Below are 22,783 nucleotides of genomic sequence, written 5' to 3'. Positions count from 1 at the left end.
AATACATTGAGATTCCAAGACTTTAAAAAAGTCAGTGATTACAATTCGGCGATGTATAGAATAATCTCGCAATTAAAATTTTGTGGACATGAGGTCACAGAATCTGAGATGCTTGAAAAAACATTTTCCACGTTTCATGCATCAAATATTACTCTACAGCAACAATATAGAGTACGTGGATTCGCGAGATATTCTGAACTCATCGCCTGTCTTCTTGTGGCGGAAAAGAACAACGAGCTTCTAGTGAGAAATCATCAGTCCCGACCCACTGGATCAACAGCATTTCCAGAAGTAAATGTTGTAAGTAAAAATGAATTTAAACCTAGAAACCAAAATCAATTTCAAAGACAAGGTTTTGGTCGAGGTCGAGGTCGTGGACGTGGACGTGGACGTGGAATTGGTCGTGGTCATGGACGCGGCCGTGGTTTTGAAAATAATAGAGATAGTTATTTTTATAACTCATCTCAAAAGAGCGTCCCAAACCATCCACTGAAAAGGCATCATGAGAATACAAGTGTTAATGAGAATCACTCAAAAAGATATGAAAGTTCTTGTTACAGATGTGATACTCCAGGACATTGGTCCAAAGTTTGTCGAGCCCCTGAGCACCTTTGTAAACTTTATAAAGAATCATTAAAGGGGAAAGAAAAGGAGACCAACTTCACTGAACGTAGTGACCGTTTGAGTGATTCAACTCATTTTGATGCTGGTGATTTTATGAATGATTTCTCTGGAAATGATCAATATGCTGGTGGGATAGAAATGAACAATATTGATGCTGCAGATTTTCTCAACGATTTCTCTGAAAATGAACAATATAATGGTAGAATATAAATGTACAATAATTTATTTTCATGTATTCATAGAATAATGTTTTATTGTATAATTATGATATGTGTTATATTTAAATATATATTGCCAGTAATTTATTTCATTGCATATTTTTTTTTGAAGTTCAAATATGGAAAATGCTATGAGCAAAGCTGAAGTTTGCATACCCGATAGTGGTACAAAGCACACTATCCTCCGAGATAAAAGATATTTCTTGGAACTAAAACCAACAAAAACAACGGTGAATACAATATCAAGTCCTGTAGACTTGATTAAAGGATGTGGTAAAGCACAATTTTTGTTACCTAATGGTACAAAATTTTTGATCAATGATACTTTATATTCACCACAATCGAAAAGAAATTTGTTGAGTTTTAATGATATATATTCCCATGGGTATGATACTCAAACAATGAATGAAGGGAATGAGAAATATATGTGTCTTATCACATATAAATCAGGAAAGAAATATGTGATTGAAAAACTACCAATGCTCTCTACTGGATTGCATTATACATATATAAGTCCAATTGAATCAAACATGGTAGTTGATAATTCTTCAATACTGATCAATTGGCATGATCGATTGGGACATCCTGGTTCAACAATGATGCGAAGAATTATAGAAAATACACATGGTCATCCGTTGAAAGACCAGAAGAGCTTTCAGAATAATAAGTTTCAATGTAAATCTTGTTCTCTCGGAAAACTTATTATAAGACCATCACAAGGCAAAATCCAAACTGAATCACCAATGTTTCTTGAACGTATTCAGGGTGATATTTGTGGACCAATCCATCCACCATGTGGACCATTCAGATACTTTATGGTATTGATTGATGCCTCCAGCAGATGGTCACATGTATGTTTATTGTCAACTCGAAATGTTGCATTTGCAAGATTACTTGCTCAAATAATAAAATTGAGGAATCAATTTCCCGATTATACAATCAAGAAAATTAGACTTGATAATGCTGGTGAATTTACTTCCCAGACTTTCAATGATTATTGTATGTCTATGGGAATCATTGTTGAGCATCCTGTTGCTCATGTACATACACAGAATGGATTGGCTGAATCATTGATTAAATGTCTGCAAATGATTGCTAGACCAATGATTATGAAAACAAAACTCCCTATTTCTATATGGAGACATGCAATTTTACATGCCGCTGCATTAATTCGCATCAGACGGAGTGCATATCATAAATACTCCCCATTACAGCTTGCATTTGGTAAAGAACCAGACATTTCTCATCTGAGAATTTTTGGATGTATGGTGTATGTGCCTATTGCACCACCGCAACGAAAGAAAATGGGACCTCAAATAAAGGTTGGAATTTATATCGGTTATGATAGTCCATCAATCATTCGATATCTTGAACCTCAGACAGGAGACGTGTTCACAGCACGTTTTGCTGATTGTCATTTTAATGAGGAAATCTTCCCAATTTTAGGGGGAGAACAGAAACATACCGAAAAGGAAATTACGTGGTATGTATCATCATTGTTACATATGGATCCAAGAACAAAACAATGTGAAAAGGATGTACAGCAAATTGTGCACTCGCAAAGAATAGCAAATCAAATACCAGATACATTTGCAGACACAAAAGGGGTAACTAAATCATATATACATGCTGCAAATGCCCCTGCTCGAATTGAAATTCCAAAGAAACAAATGAAAGATACTCATGATGTCATTAAACGCCTGAAGCGTGGAAGGCCAGTCGGTTCCAAGGATAAAAATCCTCGAAAAAGAAAATTCATAGAGAAACACGATGATCACAAAATAAAGAATGATGTTTCTGAAGAAACACATGATGATCACAAAATAGAGAATGGTGTTCCTGAAGAAACACATGATGATGAAAATGTTCTGTCAGAACCACAAACTGACGAGAATCATGAAATCTCTATCAATTACATTAATACTGGAAAAATATGGAACCGAAAAGATATAGATGAAATTGATGATATATTTTCTTATAATGTGGCAATCGACATCATAAATGATAACGAAGATCATGAACCAAAATCTTTTGGTGAATGTAAAAATCGGCATGATTGGATAAAATGGAAAGATGACATCCAGGTCGAATTAGATTCGCTAAATAAACGTAAAGTTTTTGGACCTATAGTCCTTACACCTGAAGGTGTAAAACCTGTTGGATACAAATGGGTTTTTATTCGAAAGCGAAATTAGAAAAATGAAATCGTAAGATATAAAGCTCGACTTGTTGCACAAGGTTTTTCTCAAAGGCCTGGAATTGATTATAAAGAAACGTATTCTCCCGTGATGGATGCAATTACGTTTCGGTATTTGATTAGCTTGGCGGTATCTGAAAATTTAGAAATGCGTCTTATGGATGTTGTTACAGCTTACTTATATGGATCACTTGATACTAATATATATATGAAAATCCCTGAAGGATTTAAGATACCTGAAGCACAAAGTTCAAAACCCAGAGAATGTTATTCTGTGAAATTACAAAGATCATTATATGGGTTAAAGCAATCCGGCCGAATGTGGTATAATCGGCTAAGTGATCACTTGATGAAGAAGGGATATGTAAATAATTCAATATGCCCTTGTGTTTTCATTAAAAAAACAACATCCGGATGCGTAATTATTGCTGTATATGTTGACGATTTAAACATCATTGGAACGAGTAAGGAAATTCAAGAAGTTGTGTCATACTTGAAGGAAGAATTTGAAATGAAGGATCTTGGAAAAACCAAGTATTGTCTGGGTTTGCAAATTGAACAAAAAGAATGTGGAATGTTTGTTCACCAGACAAATTATACAGAAAAGATCCTTAAACATTTTAATATGGATAAATCAAATCCTTTAAGTACTCCAATGGTTGTTAGATCATTAAACATAGAAAAGGATCCATTCCGTCCATGTGAAGATGATGAAGATATTCTTGGTCCAGAAGTACCATATCTAAGTGTCATCGGTGCCCTTATGTACCTTACAAATTGTACAATGCCTGATATATTTTTTGTCGTGAATCTGTTGGCAAGATTTAGCACATATCCAACAAAGAGACACTGGAACAGAATTAAACATATATTCCGTTATCTACGAGGAACGACAGACTCGGGACTTTTGTATTCAAAAGATGCTAATCCAAGTATAATTGGTTATGCTGATGCTGGATACTTATCTGATCCACACAAGGCACGTTCCCAAACTGGATATGTATTTACTCATGGAGGCACTGCAATATCTTGGCGTTCACAGAAAAAAACGCTCGTAACAACTTCATCAAATCATGCCGAGATTATTGCACTACATGAAGCAAGTCGTGAATGTGTGTGGTTAAAATCAATTACCCAACATATTCAAATTTCATGCGGATTATCATTCGATGAGAAGCCTGTTATACTATATGAAGATAATGCTGCATGTGTTGGTCAAATGAAAGAAGGATACATAAAAAGCGACAGAACTAAACATATTCCTCCTAAGTTCTTCGCATTCACCAAGGAGCTTGAGAAGAATAAATGTATTGATGTTCGTCACATTCAATCAAGTGAAAACTCATCAGATCTCTTCACAAAGGCACTTCCTACGTCAATATTCAGAAAGCACATATATAATATTGGGATGCGCAATCTACGAAATTTGTGAAGAATTGTTCATGTCAACATCAGGGGGAGTTTACGTGACTGCACTCTTTTTCCCTTACTATGGTTTTTATCCCAATGGGTTTTTCCAAGTAAGGTTTTTAACGAGTCAGTATAAAAACACGTAATGAAGACAATCATTATGATCATCATCACAAGGGGGAGTGTTGAAAATATAATATTAAAATGTGTATGTTGAATGTTGAATGTTGAAAATTAGGTAAAATTAGGTGTTGAATATTGAAAATTAGTGTGTGATGATGTATGTAATGATGAATTTATTTTTGGATTATGTGTAATGAAACTCTATAAATAGATCTCTCATTTGTGAAGAAAATAACAATTGAGTAGAGAGAAAAATATTATAAAGTGTGTAGTTTGGTAAATTTTGAGAGTTTGAGATTTTTACTTTTTACCATAAATTTTTACTTTTTCACAACAACTTTAAAAATTTCTAATGAAATTTTTTGCAATATAATGATTAATAAATAAGGTAACAGAGAAAGAAAATATGGGACTTTGATTTGGTGAGATTTTTATATGAAACAGAAAAATATTTATTTTATGGATTTTCACACAAAGTTTTTCAAAAAAATATTATTTTAAACACAATAAAACAATTATCAATAAGTTGAAATATCTTATATTTTGTTATCAAAAAAAGATCTTAATTTTTTTAATTATATGCAATATTTTGAAAAAATGTAGAAAATTTATTTCATTTTTTTTATGCCAATATCTCTACTATTTTATTAAAGATGAGAGGCACATAAAAACTGTGAAGGCCCGAAAATACTTGCTTGAAAATTTGGGGAAAATTAAAAATTTTCTTTTTAAATAATTAAAAGGCCTCATTCATAATTAAACTGATAAACAAAGTTTGATATTCAAAAATTGCAGCGGAAGAAAAATATTTGTTTGCGAAGATAACAAGTTAAAAATATTCAACAACTGATAAAAATTGTTTGAGAAATAAAATAATAAATGCTGAACTGAGGTCCTCGGGTGCCACTACTGCCGACCCAAGCTGGCTCACTGATCTCCGTCCTCGGTCCCGACCTCATCATTAGTACCTACAACAATCAAGTCTAGTGAGTCTAAAGACTCAGCATGCATATATCATAAATAACAAGTAAATAAATAATAAAGTCGCATGCAAGTGAAAATATCTTGTAATAATTTGTAACGTAAAATATCATTTCACTGGTAATTATAGCACGTGCGTAACTGAAATAAAAATATCATGGTAAAAATTTTTGCTCCTTGGAACCCTGTACTGAAATAACTTGTAACAATTTTCTTGGTGAGATTATGGTCTACGCAAGTGGTCCCTGAACTGAACTGACCGATAACTGGCGACCGGACCGGTAACTGACGACCGGGACTGACCGGTAACTGGCGACCGGGTGAAACTAACCGGTAACTGACGACCGGACCGGTAACTGGCGACCGGATGAAACTGAACTGACCGGTAACTGGCGACCGGATAACATAATAATCCCAGGATAGTAAAGTGACCCCAAGCCATATCGCATAAATCTCAAAATGAATATTTTTGCACGTGATATAATTAAATATAAACAATTCGATTTTCTTGCATTAAAATCATGCACTTGCGATATTTAAAAATACCTATATGACTTGATTGAAGAGTGAAAGAAGATATAAACATACCCATAGTTGTAAAAGGCGCTCGCCTCGCTCGCTTAAGCGCGAGGCGAGGTGAGGCGCCATGGATGGGCTTCGGATTGATCCGAAGCCCATCAGGTGGAAGAAGCGCACGCTTCTGTGCGCTTCAATTGTGATGTTGGAGCGATCGCTTTAGCTAGTCTTTTTAAAATCTGTCCAAGTCCAAGTTTAGCCCAAGTTCAGGTTTAGACCAAGTACAAAATCCAAATATAAGCCCAGCCCATGTCAATATTTCTATTAAACACTGTGTCTGCACGTCTTCTGCTGCATATTCTCTGCGTGTCTCCTCTCTGCTCAGCCTTGCCGCCGCCGCCGCCGCCGACCATACCGCCGCCGCCTCCCGTACCGCCGCCGCCGCCGTCACCTTGTTCCTTTCTTATTTGCTAGGTAAATCCTAATTTTAAGAATTATGTATCCAATTGTATTGTTTCGCTTAGTATTAATTGCTGCTATAATCTATGAATTATAAAAAAAATTATATTAAGTTTTATTTAAAAAAATAGATGCAAACACTGTCTTCATGTTCTCGTTTAACTAAAAAATTATTAGTTTTCAACTTTATTTTATATATATATATATATATATATATATATATATATATATATGTATATGTATGTATATTATTTCTAAAAAATCACGTAATCAATCTAATATTTTTAATGATAGAATTAGAAAATAAATAAAATATTAAAAATAATTAATACAATAAAACAATAAAATAAATAATTTTAAATATATGGCTGATTATCTTAACATATTTTTAATCCAATTTACCGTGGATTGATTTTAAGGGCATGTAAAGCACATAGTTATAGACTTACAGTCATATATTGATTCTAAAATGTAATATTTCCACGCTAACTTAAAAACTGTGTTTTTTTTTAATAATATAATAGTTGACTTGTATTTATATTTCAGTATTTCATCATGTCAAACACAACAATTCCATCAAATCGAAAGGACATTGCTTGGAATTATGCAACACTTCCGGATCCTAAAAATCCAAATATTGTATGCTGTTGTTTTTGTTCCAAAATAACAAATGGTGGGATTTATCGGCACAAACAACATTTAGTTGGGGGCAATAGAAATGTGAAAGCTTGTCCGAAGTGTCCTGAGCATGTTAAAGTAGAAATTAAAGAGTTCATGCAAAAAAAGAGTGTTTTGAAGAATCAAATGGATGATATTCCTCATTTAGATGATACTGTTGATTTGGAAGAAGATGAGGATGATGATGATATTCAAGCTAAAATGAAAGGGAAACGACCAATGTCAGGTCCTACAGTGCAGGGTAAAAAGTGTAAACAAGCAGGGCCTATTGATCTTTATTTTGCAAAAGATGTAGAAGAAATTGTCAGACAGAGACGTGCAAAAAATAAAGGCCAGTTTGATGAAAATAAGAAGAAATTAAGAGAGGATGCGGTTCAGAAATTTGCTACGTGGATGTATGATGCCGGAATTCCTTTTAATGCTGTTAAATATGATTCTTTACAACCATGTATTGATGCTATTGGGACTTTTGGAGTGGGAATGAAACCTCCATCATATCATGAAGTAAGAGTTAAGTATTTGAAGAAGGAGTTGACAAATACGAACCTGTTTCTCAAATCCCACGAAGAAGATCATGCTAGGTATGGTTGTACAATCATGGCAGATGGGTGGACGGATAAAAAAAGTAGAAGTCTTATAAACTTTTTGGTAAATGGTCCTAAAGGAACTATATTTGTTGAATCTGTGGATGCTTCAAATTATTCTCACACTGCTGATAAGATGTATGAGTTACTTTCTAAATTTGTGAATCGAATTGGAGAACAGAATGTGGTTCAGGTTGTAACAGATAATGCAAGCTGCAATGTTAGAGCAGGTAATATTTTAAATTGCAAATTGAATTAAAAATCTGATTTTTCGATTTTTAAAGTAAATAATGTACTTCATTTTTGCAGGTCGTCTTTTGGAAAACACTTTTCCACACTTGTATTGGACTCCATGTGCAGCTCATTGCTTAGATTTGATGCTTGAGGAAATATTCAAAATTCCTAACCTCAAAAAATTGCATGAACGGGCATTGATGGTGAATGGTTATATTTACAATAGACCACAATTGTTGAGCATGATGAGAGAGTTTACTGGACAGAGAGACATGATAAGAACTGCAAAGACTCGTTTCGCAACCGCTTTTTTGACTTTAAAGCGGTTTCAAGTTCAACAAGCAAATCTGAGAAAGATGTTTACATCTGAAAAGTGGGCAAAAAGTCGATATTCAAGAGAGGCGGCTGGAAAACGTGTTGCAGAAGTGATACTGATGCCTTCTTTTTGGAAAACTACAGTTTTTGCATTAAAAGTTGGCGGCCCATTGCTGAAAGTATTGCGGCTAGTAGACGGTGAAAAAAGGTTCCCAATGGGTTACATCTATGAGGCAATGGACAGAGCCAAAGAAGCTATCTCTGCATCATTTAATAATAATGAAGAGAAATATCGTGGTATTTTTGAAATCATCGACAAAAGATGGAATGTTCAACTCCATCATCCTTTGCATGCGGCTGGATATTTCTTAAATCCCGAGTTTTTTTACTCAAACTGTGACATAGAAAATGATGAAGAAGTGTTGGAGGGTCTGTACAAATGCATAGCTAGATTGGTGCGAGGTGAAGATTTACAAGATAAGATTACAAATCAATTGGATAAATACAAAAAAGCGGAAGGACTTTTTGGTTTACCCATGGCTATTAGACAAAGAGCTTCAAAATCACCAGGTAAATAACATTTAGTGCAATATTAATTTATTTCTCAAACTTTACTTATAGTATTGAATATTGATACAAACTTTGAATGATAAGAATTTAATCTTATATTTTTTTGTGTTTCAACTTTCAAGCTGATTGGTGGTCTTCTTATGGTGCATCAACACCTGAATTAAAAACATTTGCAATGAAGATTTTGTACCTCACATGCTCTTCTTCAGGTTGTGAACGTAATTGGAGTGTATTTGAACATGTAAGTTAAAAGTTTTTTTTACATATTAAATTTTATATTATGGAGTATGAAACTAACTTCTTACTTTCTATTTTTTTGGCAGATACATTCTAAAAAAAGAAATAGGTTGTCTCAACAACGATTGAATGATTTGGTATATATCAAATACAACAGAGCGTTGAGGCGAAGATATGCCATGCGAGATACGATTGATCCTATTTCTTTGTCAGAAATAGATGATAGTAACGAATGGTTGTTGGGAAAGTTGGATGATAGTGATAACGAGAATGATGATAATGATTTGGTCTTTGAAGATGATGATTTGCGTTGGAGTGATGTAGCACAAGCGGTTGGGGTTGGTGAAAGTGCATATGACTTTCGATCTCGAAATGCATCTACTTCAAAAGGAGCGTCATCATCCACTTCAGCAAAAAGAAAGCAATCTTCAGCTCGAACTAGTCTTGTGGATGAAGTGGATAAAGAAGAGATCAACATTGATGATGAAACTGAAGAAGAAGAAGATACCGATGGATACAAATCAAGTGATGGGGCTGATGACGTAGATTTGGAAGATGAAGACGACGATTAAAATGACATTTGATATTTCATCTATCACATTTTAAAAGACTTTTTATTTTATTTTGATTTTTTTGATAATATTTTGTTTATCGTGGCATGACGTAGATTTGGAAGATGAATATGACGATTATAATGACGTGTGACATTTCATCTATCACATTTTCAAAGACTTTTTATTTTATTTTGCTTTTTTTAATAATATTTTGTTTATTGCGCTTTTTTCCGTAAAGCGTGCGCTTCGCTTTGCGCTTTGCGCTTGAAGCCCCAAGACACTTGAGCGCTTTTTTGCGCCTCGCGCCTTTGACAACTATGAACATACCTTGGTTTGTTTTGACAGAAAACAAACGAAATAACGACGCGGCGCGGCGGAGATGGAGTGCTCTTCACTTTCTCACTTAATTCCTTTAAATTAAGCATGCACCATAATTATTATAATAGCGTAAAAATCTTAAACGTGATGCATGAACATTTAAAAATATTATGATTTGTGCTCAGGGCGCTGCTATGACTAAAATCTCACCCCGGCTGCAAAATGACCGTTTTGCCCCTGGTAACCCAAAAATTATAGTTTTAATCCTGGGCCTTTAAAATTACCCGAAGCTTACCAAACTCCTTAAAATATTCCAAAACATTATTAAAAGCATTGCTAGACATAAACTCGAGCCCATTTCATAACTTAACCAAATTATTTTAAAACTTGTACCGGGCTCCCGTTTTAACCCGAATCGACTCAAAACTTAACTAAATTATTCCCAAACTTGAACCATAAATTAAACAACTCATTCTAAATCATTTGCTACATATTTAATTCCTCTAAGCAACGGCCAGCACCTACCCCATCTCAACCAATCTCGGCCAACCCACTTTTCCTCCATTAATTCTCGGCCACCCCCACTAATTACCATATTATGATTCAACACATGGTTCCACCATTTCATTCACTCGGTCCACTCTCCTATAACCACTTGTCCTACCTTTAAATCTCATTCTTAAAGCTCTAAGGGACCTTCTAAACCCAGCTAAGCCTTCGTGAGATGCTGCTGTACAACCATACGTATAACCCGAGAGCAAGCTATTGTATATCTTCCCTATCGAGCTGCACCTCCAAGATCTGAACTTCTCCCTCGTCCAAGTGCCCATGGTCCACCCTTAGTATCCTACCAGACCTAACAAATGCTGATACATGGCTGGGTTCAAGCCCAAGCACAGCCGAATCCTCCAAAAATCGGCCAAACCCAATTATACCGACCCAAGAAACAAGAAACGAGACCACCCTTACGAATTGCTGTGATGATCTTGTTTCCAGCCTACCACTCTACTCCTCACGGAGATAACAGCCTTCAACACACCCTACAGCAGCCCCTTGCACCCACTGGAGGAAAACGTGAGTGACAATTCAAAACAATGCAAGAAACATTTGAGAAATCGCAAACCATGTACACTCCCGATTGGATCTGAATATGCACAGACATATATACATTTTACAGCAAGTATATAGCGTGCATGATGCGTAAAAGGATGGTACAATGCGTGCCTGATGAGTGGAAGAACAAGAACGATGCAAAACAAGTGGACACCGAAGCCTACAGCTGCTGTTCTCTGAAACCGAGGGGGAGGGTTCTGAAAATGAGTTGTGTCGGCTGGTACACTTATTAGGTTAAGGTTAATGAGTAGTTTAGGAGTTAATTATATAGATAATGTTAGGTTAATGGGCCACAATTTTATTCTAAAGGTTTTTAAAAGGGTTTTAAGCCCAATAAGTCCAAAAGTGGGCTCATTAACTCCAAACGCACTCCCGAAAAATATTTCATGTTGGAAAGAATTTGAAAATATTAGTCGAATCATTAAAAAGTCCTCCGATTCGATAAAATGCATAAAAATAATTAAACATAAATTAATGAAATAAACATGTTAAATTACCACTTCTTAAATAATTTTTTATTAATTTATCTCAATACTCCATCTCCAGTCCGGCCTCACTTATTTAACTGAAAAGATAACAATTAAACTACTGCGTAAAATAAATAAATTTAAAGAAAAGAATTTAAATACTCATGCAATTAAATTACTAGAAATTATGCATGGCTTATACGCAGTCCAATTTACGGGTTCTACAAAAACTGTCGAAGCGGACACCAATTTTTTATTGACCATTTTGCCCTTTTGTTTCAGCTCAAAAATATCTCATTCAAAATCAATCCACATCTCCAGCAAACCGTTCCACACAACTACGCACCACGATTCTCTCAGATATAATTGATTTACCTTCACAAATCGTCTCTACAAGGTGGATCTCCTCCAAATCCACGATCTCCTCCAACAAATACTCGGTTGAGGCCTCGACGAACTCAACACCACATCCATTGCACTCGATCGCCAGCCTCCTGTCTGTCGGTTCAAATTTAATTTTCCGGCCAAGAAATCATAAGGGTCCTTCCGTGATTGATGAAATATTACTATGTTGTTTTTAGCTCTTTGATCCTCAAGTTTTCGAAGTGATCGGGATAACAAGGCACTACAGATTCTTTAATCTGTTTGCTTTGGATTTTGACTCGCATGATGAGCTAACTCCAGAATAGCCACAGATGCAAGTTTTTGTAATCTTTTTCATTTTATGTTCAAGCAAAGACAAGTTTCGAAAGGTACTTCAATTTGGTATTTTGAAAATTATCTGGTCATCTTGCAGAAGATTCGAGTTACTTTACCAAGGAAGGTGCCGAGAGAACACATGCTTGATTGAGGTAATGTATTTTTTGGTTGAATTTTGGCTTCTCATTAATTCGAATTGCGTTTAATGTCGGGCTGAAACGGCACGTAGTTGTAAATATGACAGCGTTCTTTTGCAATTTCTGGAAACTGTCTCGATCCATCAATTAAAGCAGTAATCGTTTGCGTCAATCTAATTTATTTCTAGATTTTAGAATTGCAATTCATATGGCTGACTTATGTTCTCAGTTCTCACATGTATTAAAATATTGCAGTTGTGTGTAATTAAAATGGACATTAACAAGATAAAACAAATCAAAACACAATGGGCAATTGACTACATATGACTTAACTATTCGGGTTTAAGTCATCTAGACGAATTGCTAGAACTTGGAGCAAGCGAAGGCAGACAACGGTTCCTACTTTGACGAGGGAAAAGCAAATGAAGTTGATGGAGGAGAAACAATGGTGGGTTATTGTCCTTATTGAGCATAATGCTGATCACAATATAGAACATGCCTTTTGAGCCTTACTCTTCTTTTTCTTTTGCTTGGGTGGCTGGAGCACGACTTTGATAGCAGAAGATAACGAGGTAAATGATTGCAGCATGTTCAAAGAATGAAGGTACGAATAAAAGAAACTAGAAACTAGCATGTTGGGAAAATATATTTTCTTAACTAAAAATATATATATTTATCAGAACATTGAAAAATTTCTTAGTTTTTGTCGTTGCAAAAAACTCTGTACATGTAAAAATTGAAATACCAAAAAATTAAGAGCCTTAGAACTGCTGAGCTATTTAAACACCTCATGCATGGTGCACATATTCCATTGTAAGTTTTACGGTTCTCAGTTCTGAATAGACCGCCAACTTTTTGTTGCTTTTTGACAGTTCAATTATTGATCCCTTTATTAGGGAGGAATTAAAACAATATGTTAGATTGGTGGCTTCCAAAACCAGCAGAGACTTGAATCACTCTTTTCATTTATTTAGAAAATAACAGGAAATTAATGATGAAACTGTGCTTATACACTTGAAGGAGGGTGCTATCATGCTAAATGTTTTGGTTCCATTTTCTCATCTTTTTCCTTTCTTTCATTTAGGCAGATGAGCTGAAAGCTGCAAGAGAAGGTTTGTTCTTCATTCCAGTCTATTAAATTTTCCAGAGGTTTGGACTGTCACATCCAAACTGAGATCATGGGTTAGGTTCGGGAGTCAGGCCAGTGGTGGTTAAATGCTACCCATTTAATCCAGACTTTGTGACATTCTGTTGGGAAAACATAATGGGGTAAATGAGTGCAGCATGTTGAAAGAGTGAAGGTACGAATAAAAGAAACTAAAAACTTGAATATTGAATCTCGAGAATACATTTAACTACATTCAGTGTAAGCAGGAGAAACAATCATCTTTCTCAGCTCCTCTCCCTGCACATTTGATATATGATATTATAATCATGTTCAGAAATAGGAGGAAGAAAAGATGATTTAAGTCTTTTTTGTTCAGAATAAATCAGGAAAGTAGATGGTAAAGAGAGCAGCATAGGTGAAGCCTCACCTGTATAGGTCATATGACTCGAAAATCAATTTATACCTGAAAAACACATAGTGGCTTATCTCCATATTCATTATTTATGAAATATTTAATAAATCATAATAAATACTTTTATTCAAATCTTCTGGGAGTATTTGAAGAAGATGATCGATTATACTGGTATGCTTTCTCTGCAAATAAGGCTTGAACATTTTTTCTCGGTACTCTTACATAGAGGATTTAAATTTAGTGAAAACAAAGACGAATTTAGTATGCTTTTCTTTCACATTTGTAACTTTTGGAGGAGTGTTGACTGTCTTTATTTTGCGCTAGGGATAGTCTTATTTTGATATCATGTATTTTATTGAATCTATGCAATGAGTGGCCTTCCCATTAATAAATTATTCAAAATGTGTTTTTATGTTTATTGGACAACTAAAGGTGGTCTCTTGATGATTTGTGTACATTTTGTTTACTGAGTATGGTGATGAATTTTGTTAAAATTTTATCGAATTCAGACCTAAATGATTACAACAATTAATATTTTTTTTAAAAAAATTTAGAAACAAAAGCTTATGTACTTTTTGTTTATCGAGGATGGTGATGAATTTTGTTGAACTTTAACGAATTTCAAAAAATTTAAGAACCCTATATGAATGATAGAGATGTCAAGATTAATGTGTATAAAAAAAATCCAGTAACTTTGGCTAACTGATCTAAGATCAGTGATAATTCATTTCAAACAGAAACAGTGGTGCTGAGAGAGATCTATATGCCCATGGTTGCTAGATCCCCCGTTCAAATTTCACGCTCGAGGTAGTAGAGCCTTCAAGTTGTTCAATCTGAAGCCCGAGTTTTGTTCCTAAGGCCACAAGGTTTGGTATCTACTCTTTGTGAATAATAATGTTATATTTGAGTTCTGACGAGGACATAGTAGGATGGTCGAATATTAACATCTTAGTTGTCTCATGAAGATTAAAAGGGGAAGCCAAAAACCAGCCTTCAACATTAGTGGCCTATTCACCTACTATACCAACTCAAACATTCATTAGATACATTGTTTTATTCATAATTGCCTTTGTATTTTTTTCTCAAAAGCTGAAGGACAATGGTTGCAAACAAAGCATTTGTATAAATCGCATACTCAATTCAATGGATTAGATATACTCGCCCTCATCTTCATCTGGTTTGTTTTTAACAATCAAATAGTTTATGTTCTATGATTTATTATGTTACTTTATATTAGTGGTCATATCAGATTCATCTGTTCGTTTTGATCTTGCAGGTGAGATAATATATTTATTAAGAGCTTCAAGATCTTATGATCTAATCTCTCACCTACAACAATATATGGCTATTGTGACACTTTTTTGTAGACACTTTTAATTAAATGTTGTTACGAATACTTAATAATGACACTTGTAAAAAATTAATAATTTGTAAAATAAAAAAACATATTAGATTAGTTATCCTGACATTTTTAATTGATGTCATTATATACAAGTGTACATATATTTACCTTGTAAAAAATTAATAATGTGTAAAATAAAAAAAACATATTAGATTATTTATCCTGACATTTTTAATTGATGTCATTATATACACGTGTAAATACATTTACCTTATTATTTTTTTAGTAATCGATATACGTTATAATATATATACACATGTACGTACGTTTACCTTTTAACGGAGAAGGGAAAAAGAAAGAGAACCAAATCCCCAAACCCGTTTCCTCCTCCCCTTCTTCCACAATCTTCCTTGCTGCCATCGTTCACCACCGGAAATGGGTCGGCTGACCACCCCTCACCTGGCCCATGATGTGTAGCTTTCAATTAAGCTTTGAATCGTATAAATCGAACCCTGAATCGCGCGAATGGAGGTGCTGTTCGTGACCTGTTTCTGCGCGCGAATTCTTTCGGGCTTCGGTGAGTTTCTTGACTTCGTTTTTGGTCGATTCTTGGTATATTGGTTAGTTTTAAGGGCTTCAAAAATGGATCTTTCCAAGCTCTTCCATCTCTCCGCATTCATGGTTCGTTTCGCTTTCACCATTTCTTCGGTGAAAATGGATCTCTCCATTGTTCAACTATGATTATGTGCTTGTGGTGTTGCTTATGATAATTTTTTCTCTCAAATTCATCTGATTTTAGTTTTTTTATTGCGTATTTTGTCTTTGTGAGGAATTAATAGGGGTTCACGAAGTCACTCGCGATGACCGTGTTATCGGAGATAGGAGACAAGACGTTTGTTGCAGCTGTTCTATGTATTTACAGAAGCATGCCTTGGATTTTTTAGAATGAGAGTGTTGGTAAATAATTCTTACAAGAGCTCAAGGTTTTGTTGTTTTCTTGCTAAAAAATTGTATTCTTTTGTGTGTATGTTTTCCACAATCAAGCACGTCTGTGAAGTATTTTATGACTTTGGTGGTGAAGATGTCTTTCTGGGGATTCCTGAGACCTCTTTAGAAGAAGGCAGCCAAAAAAGAAGAGTAACCGAAAGACAATAGAGTTAGAAATGGAATCTTGGGATATAAAATCTGCTATTTCTCGGTTCATAACATAGAATTTCTATTACATTTCATCATTTAATCAATCAGGTGATTACGTAGGTATGTGGAGTATAATAGTATGTATTTTGTTTTAACTGGTTGTCTTTTATTTAGTCTGTGGGTGGATTTAAGAAATGCTAATTTGCAAGCAAAGGCAAACATGAAGAAAGCTGCTCAACAAGAGGTAAAGAGTTTATGCATTTATGTATAAAGTTGTTAAAGTAATTTTCTTATCCTTTTAGTATTCAGTTATGGATGTGAGTCGTTGCTGTTTTTACTTGTAAGTTGATATTCCTTGTAGGTCTTTTCAAACTGTTGTGAAATGCTGTATTGTTAAAGGGTGCGGTCAAAAGACGGCAATGGTTTTTCACCGTTGTCGTTGTGCGTTTTTCTTGTAGTGTTTGTGGGAGAAAGAAGACTTTTATTCACAGAAGAAAATGCTCTATACAATGTGAAGACCTTTTATGAAGAATACATAGAAAATATATGCCTTTATTTTCTTTTATACTTGTTGTTTTTAACCAACAACTAACTGCCACCTAACTCTTCAACCTTCTTCCCTTTATCACCTACTACAGCCTAGTCAAAAGATTATGTCATCAACTCAACACTTTACAAATCTGACCACTTATTATGTAATTTACTGGTACAAATTTCCTTGGCCTTTGTTTCTATATTCTCATATTACCATGGTTTCTTATTTTCAATTACAGGTTTCTGTTCATTGTAATTTTTTCCTTTTATTATATTGGTTTAGATAAAAAAAGGCAGGTTCTTTGGCTGCGTTCTCGGTTGTTCTCTGTTGGATTGGTAGCAGTGCTCTTGCTCATAGCATTGGGTTCTCTTTGGCTTGTAAGTGTTTTTTTTTTGTTTTATGACGTTATGATGTTTAGATTTTGTGTATGACTCTTGCTCAGACTAATGGAAGGTTTCGAGGAGTTTTCACAAGAGCACAAGTTCATGGAGAGATCGACATCGGCACATTATTGAGTTAATAAATTATCCTTTTAAAAGAGGCAATAACAGAACTAAATATTTGTATATTGAATTTTCTGTATGTCCACCTTTTGTGTTTTGTGTGCTTTTTATTGTGGATATTTTGTGAAATCTCTTGCTAAAAACTAGGGATATTTATGGATTATTGTATTTGTATTTTCAACAATAGTTAAGATATTTTATCTGGTTCATTATGGTATATATCTTGTTCGATATTTTACTCCCCACATACACATATTATATATTTGTTTGCTGAACTAGTTTAAGTAGATTGTGGAGGAGAGATTGCTGTAGAGGTCGAAAACGGGTTGTTTAACTGGGAGGATAACAGTGGAAAAGAGATAGTTAAGAACTTAAATTTCGAGTTCGGAAAAGGGGAGCTTGCTGCAATTGTTGGTCTGTGGGATCAGGGAAGTCTTCCCTTCTGGCGGCAATTCTTGGCGAGATTAACAAACTATCAGGAAAGGTGCAATGTTCAAATCTTATGTTTAGTGGATACCATTTTCAATCTTTTGAGGATCTTATTTTTCAACTTATACCTCCATTTCATCGAATGTATCAGACTCTTATGAACTCGATCTAACTTGTTTTTCTGCATCACAGATCAGAGTATGTGGTTCCACAGCCTATGTCGCTCAAACACCATGGATCCAAAGTGGGACAGTACAAGAAAACATATTATTTGGCTTACCTATTAATGGAAAGAGATACAAGGAAACTATCAGGGTGTGCTGCTTGGAGAAAGACTTGGAAATGATGGAGTTTGGAGACCAAACTGAAATTGGAGAACGTGGTATCAATTTTAGTGGTGGCCAGAAACAACGAATTCAACTTGCAAGAGCTGTTTATCAGGATTGTGATATTTATTTACTTGATGATGTGTTTAGTGCTGTTGATGCTCACAGTGGATCAGACATACTCAAGGTGCAAATTTTGCTTATCTTATCAAGAAGAATCGACTATCCTCATTAATTTTTAATGTCATGCAATTTTTAGATTATTGTTCCTCTATATTTTGGGAATTTCTTTCACAAATGAATAATGAATGTATCGAAATGTTTTTTATTACAAGGAATCAAAACATTTTATTGTTCTTTCGCAGGAATGTGTGAGAGGAACCCTTAGAGGTAAGACCATTATACTTATCACCCACCAGGTGGACTTCTTGAATAATGTTGATCAAATTTTGGTATGTATGAAACCCTTTGATTTCCGAAATCTTAATTGCATCAATTTTCGAGTTTTAAATCGGATATAAAGGGTACTCAACGGTGGCATCTTCAATCCAGGTCATGAGAGACGGATGATTGTTCAATCTGGAAAATACAATGACCTCCTGAAAATGGGCATGGATTTAAAGCTTTGGTAACAGCCCATGAGTCATCGATGGAACTTGTAGAGGCAGAGACAATCATTTTTTATTTGAATATACGTCAGATGGGTAAATGGTTTTTCTTTTGTTTATTTTGATATTATTTATTATTTGATGTGTCATAATGAGTTGGAGTTTGCTTTTTTGTAAGCTATATTTTGTGTGAGCTTTTAATTATCTCGAGTTAGCCATTTATTGATTTAGATAGTATATTTTGGTTGAGAATATATATTACATATATAATCGATGTTTTATTATTTATTGTGTGAAATACAAGTTCTAGTTGTCCTAGAACGGGAAGAGAGTTTGATTAGGTCATATGATCTTTAACAAAAGGTTGGGGATACACTTGGAGGAATGATAGCTTGGCCTTGTCATTTGGTATGATATTCAACTTTTCAATTAACTAGTATTTATTGTTATGTCCGTCATGTTAGTATCTTTTTAAATCAATATCAATTATATTTGCAGTTGACAGTTAAGGAGGAAGATTTCTACTAGATGAATTTGGATAAATAATAATTTTCCAGTTTATCATTTGGTATGATATTCACTAGTTTGAATTAAATTTTAATCTCTTTATTTTGTGCTTCTTTAATTTTATTTCATTCATTAACAAATATATGAATTTTTATTGTAGGTGACACGAATATTGGATTTTGATTAAGATGAGATGATTGAAGAATGAAGATGCGTCACAAGTTTGCTTATGTTTTGTTTTACAAGACTTAATTGTTTACTTGTTCTTAAACTAAATACATTTGGTACATTTGTTGGGGTATAGATGTTTTTCGAGGTAACAAATTTGTCAGTCTTATACATTAATTATTGCAAAATTAATGACAATTATTGGTTAGCAATTTAATTTCTATTTTAAAATTTTGTATTTGTAGTTATGTTAATTTGTTATATCTTTGAATATTATATCATGAAAATATTGAAAATCGATGACATTTCATAAAATATGGTGTTTTTTATGTCACAATAGAACATTAAATCATGTACATAAAAAATATCATTATAAAACTCATATGGAGACATTTCAAAAGTCATTATAAACAACTATTAATGACAATTTTCAATGTCCTTATATATTAGTATAGAAGACATTTGTAAGTGTCATTACAGATTACATAATGAGACATTTTAAATTAACCTTATAACCTATCATTATTGACATTTTTTAATGTCACTTTAAATAACATACACGACACTTTTAATTGTCATTATAAATGATTTTAACTGACATATAAATTTGTCATTATTACTATAATAACAAGACATGTATAAATGTCTTTAAAACACGAGTTTTCCTGACATTTAAAATTGTCATTATATGATAATTAGTAACACGTATGAAGTTATCATTAACATCTTATAATGACATTAAAAAATGTCAGGAAGCTTAAGACGACATTAGAATAGAGGACATTTGTTGGAGGTGTCACTAAAACTTAAATGTCACTAAATATTGAATATGATGACATTTATCAATGTCATCATGAGCATTTATTCTTGTAGATTCACTAAATCATTATATTAGGACTTCTTATACATTGTTTTATTATAATCTTTGGAGATAAATTTACATTTTGGGTGGTAGATTTTAAACTCAAACTTTCAAGATCTAGCAGAGTTCTTATATTTTTAAGACATTTTTTTGACTAATTTTTTTACTTCTTTTACATTGAAGTTTATCATTATTTCTAATGATATGATATTACTGCTTCAAAAGAATATTATTTTTTAAGATCAACACATATATCATGTGAGGTAACAAATTGAGTTTGACATATTTATTTAAGCTTTGGAATCTCTGGCTTTTCATGGATCAAGTACAAATGTTTTTACTCTCATGGTATTGTAAAATCACGAAGATTTAATATATTATTCTCATATATTAATGACACACGCAACGCGTGTGCCTCGGTGGCTAGTGCCATATTAATGTAGATTGATGAATAATGAAATTATTTAGAACTGTTAAAAAATAACATAAAATAATTCTTTTGAAAACATAATTATAAAACTGATATATTTATTCAGCCAAGAACCATCTCAAAACTGCTCGCGATATTTCTAGGCACAGTTTGTTCCCGCTTTTTGAGTTGGCTCACAGTTTGTTGTAATTCAGTGTAAAGAATCGAACTTTATGTGGCAACGGAGTTTTAGCTAAATCCTGCTTCTGATTCTTTATGGGCACTTTCATTTTTGGTAAATGGGCATTTTGCAATTTAATTTTGGATTGCTATGTATTTGTTGGAATTCCCCTTTCAAAAGTCGTTGTAAACTTGTTCCTTGTTGAATAATGGCTTTTTATTCTGATTCTCTAGGTTTTTTTGTGGCTATAGGCTTTGGTTGTTTAGTTAGAGAAGCATTGCAGTTTATGATGGTTTTGAATCCATCAAATAAGAAGTTCATGTATTGTATTAACTTTTTATTCGCGATGTGGAATAAGAGTCTTTGAAGTTTTATAGGTACGATCAAACTCATTTCGTGGGCTTGTCTATGTTTTTTCCATTTCATATTTGCTGGGAATCTGCGAGGGAAAGGGAATCCTTCAGTTTCTTATGATTTCATTTAGTTCAGTGCCAATTAAATGTTTAAAAAAAACTGATTTTGTATGTAATGATAATCTAGTTAATAGCACCATTTTGAATTGGTTACCAAATCTGGTTGTCAGTTTTTCATGTCTTTGATGAATTCCTACGGTTTATTGAAAATAAAATCATGTCAGGGGTTTATTTCCATCACTTTCCAATAGTTTTCTTAATTTTGGCATCGCATTTGTTTTAGGAGACTAGAACTGACGGTCGAATTTAGAATTCACGTCGCTTGAATATTTAGAAGTTAGATTTACGTAAATTGGTGCACTTCGCACCTGGCACGCCCGCAAATACCAAATATTGTGCAAACAGAACTGTTAAAAAATAACATAAAATATTTCTTTTGAAAACATAATTATAAAATTGATATATTTATCCAGCCAAGAACCATCTCAAAACTTCTTGCGATATTTCTAGGCACAGTTTGATACAATACATGAATAAATGGGTATCGCATGCAACCTATCAAAAGATATCTACATATTCAATTCGATTTCTTAAACGAATTTCGAAGAGAGAAAAATTGGTTATTCAGTAAGAAATTACTCTCCTCTGCGGTGTTCTTTCTCTATTCCTACTTTTTCTTTTTTGAGCCCTCAAACTGCTCCAATTATCTCTCAGTCGAGGTATTATCCGCGCTTTTGGGCTTTTTAATCTGTTTTTTTTTCTTTTGCAAAAAATTCACTCGGTTTTGTGATCTGCTCATGGGTTTTGTTAATTTCGTAAAAAGATTGAATCTTTCGCTCGTATTCCTTTTTCTCGTGGGTCGGGATATAGTATAAAATTGTTGGGTTGATTTTGCGAAGTCGAGATCGGGATAAGCTTCGTCATTTGTTCAATTTTAGAGATGAAAATTTTCTTTGCGTGTGTCTGCTGGCTTTTGCTTTCTTTCTTATTTGGCGTGAATTGATTGTTATTTGTTGTATGTACTTAACTTTTATTTTATCCTATTGATTATGCTGCTTATGGAAGTGTTACGATCTTTCTGACTGAAATATTTTTCACCTATGGAATCTCTTTTGGTTTCGAACTAAAGGATTTTGAGAATGGTGGAAATCTAGGATTTTTGGGATTTTGTATGTAAGTTACGGGATCGGTTGGTTCGGTGGCAGTCACCTGCTGTTGTTGAAATACCAATGGATTAAGGTCTAGTTTTGTACTTGGACCTTGCTATTTCACTTTATTTAACTTTCTTAAGCACTTGAAGCCTGATTTACTTCTATCGGCTCAGTTGGTCCATAACTTTACTTTTTTGCATAAACTGATTTTTGCTCCTGTAAACCTTTTTTTCTTTTATTGTTTCTGGATTGTTCAAT

General features: G+C 33.8%; 2 protein-coding genes across 27 annotated transcripts; both read left to right on the top strand.

Moving 5' to 3' along the window:
* Positions 1–6,378: 6,378 nt before the first annotated feature.
* LOC140816907 (uncharacterized) lies at positions 6,379–10,022 on the top strand. Its single transcript, XM_073176402.1, has 5 exons — positions 6,379–6,543; positions 7,075–8,020; positions 8,100–8,909; positions 9,032–9,150; positions 9,233–10,022. The coding sequence occupies exons 2-5, from the start codon at positions 7,084–7,086 to the stop codon at positions 9,716–9,718; spliced, it is 2,352 nt and encodes a 783-aa protein (XP_073032503.1). The 5' UTR covers positions 6,379–6,543; positions 7,075–7,083; the 3' UTR covers positions 9,719–10,022.
* A 5,599-nt stretch (positions 10,023–15,621) lies between these two features.
* On the top strand, positions 15,622–19,744 carry LOC140816726 (uncharacterized). 26 transcript variants are annotated; one of them, XM_073176156.1, is made up of 10 exons: positions 15,622–15,873; positions 16,136–16,253; positions 16,608–16,677; positions 17,411–17,483; positions 17,760–17,955; positions 18,093–18,413; positions 18,592–18,678; positions 18,779–19,242; positions 19,333–19,402; positions 19,502–19,744. In XM_073176156.1, exons 3-6 carry the CDS (start codon positions 16,654–16,656, stop codon positions 18,244–18,246), a joined length of 447 nt encoding a protein of 148 aa, XP_073032257.1. In that variant the 5' UTR covers positions 15,622–15,873; positions 16,136–16,253; positions 16,608–16,653; the 3' UTR covers positions 18,247–18,413; positions 18,592–18,678; positions 18,779–19,242; positions 19,333–19,402; positions 19,502–19,744. The 26 variants fall into 26 exon arrangements, 8 of the variants coding, with proteins under 8 accessions (XP_073032257.1, XP_073032249.1, XP_073032253.1 ...); XM_073176148.1 differs by having other exon boundaries at positions 16,341–16,677; XM_073176152.1 differs by having other exon boundaries at positions 16,136–16,677; positions 18,779–18,930; positions 19,198–19,242.
* The last annotated feature ends 3,039 nt before the right edge of the window (positions 19,745–22,783 follow it).

This window comes from Primulina eburnea, chromosome 16 (genome assembly GCF_022965805.1).
Source record: "Primulina eburnea isolate SZY01 chromosome 16, ASM2296580v1, whole genome shotgun sequence".
Lineage (NCBI taxonomy): Eukaryota > Viridiplantae > Streptophyta > Magnoliopsida > Lamiales > Gesneriaceae > Primulina > Primulina eburnea.
The sequence above is the reverse complement of the archived record's forward strand: the minus strand, read 5'-3'. Positions and strand labels throughout refer to the sequence as shown.

Bases quoted from the DNA above. Each gene is read 5' to 3' on its own strand.
- LOC140816907 (XM_073176402.1), top strand. From the start codon at position 7,084: ATGTCAAACACAACAATTCCATCAAATCGAAAGGACATTGCTTGGAAT. The intron at 8,021-8,099 runs GTAATATTTTAA...TCATTTTTGCAG, and splicing joins AAGCTGCAATGTTAGAGCAG to GTCGTCTTTTGGAAAACACT. The intron at 8,910-9,031 runs GTAAATAACATT...TCAACTTTCAAG, and splicing joins AAGAGCTTCAAAATCACCAG to CTGATTGGTGGTCTTCTTAT.
- LOC140816726 (XM_073176148.1), top strand. From the start codon at position 16,573: ATGTATTTTGTTTTAACTGGTTGTCTTTTATTTAGTCTGTGGGTGGAT. The intron at 17,484-17,759 runs GTTAATAAATTA...TAGTTTAAGTAG, and splicing joins CGACATCGGCACATTATTGA to ATTGTGGAGGAGAGATTGCT. The intron at 17,956-18,092 runs GTGCAATGTTCA...TCTGCATCACAG, and splicing joins TTAACAAACTATCAGGAAAG to ATCAGAGTATGTGGTTCCAC.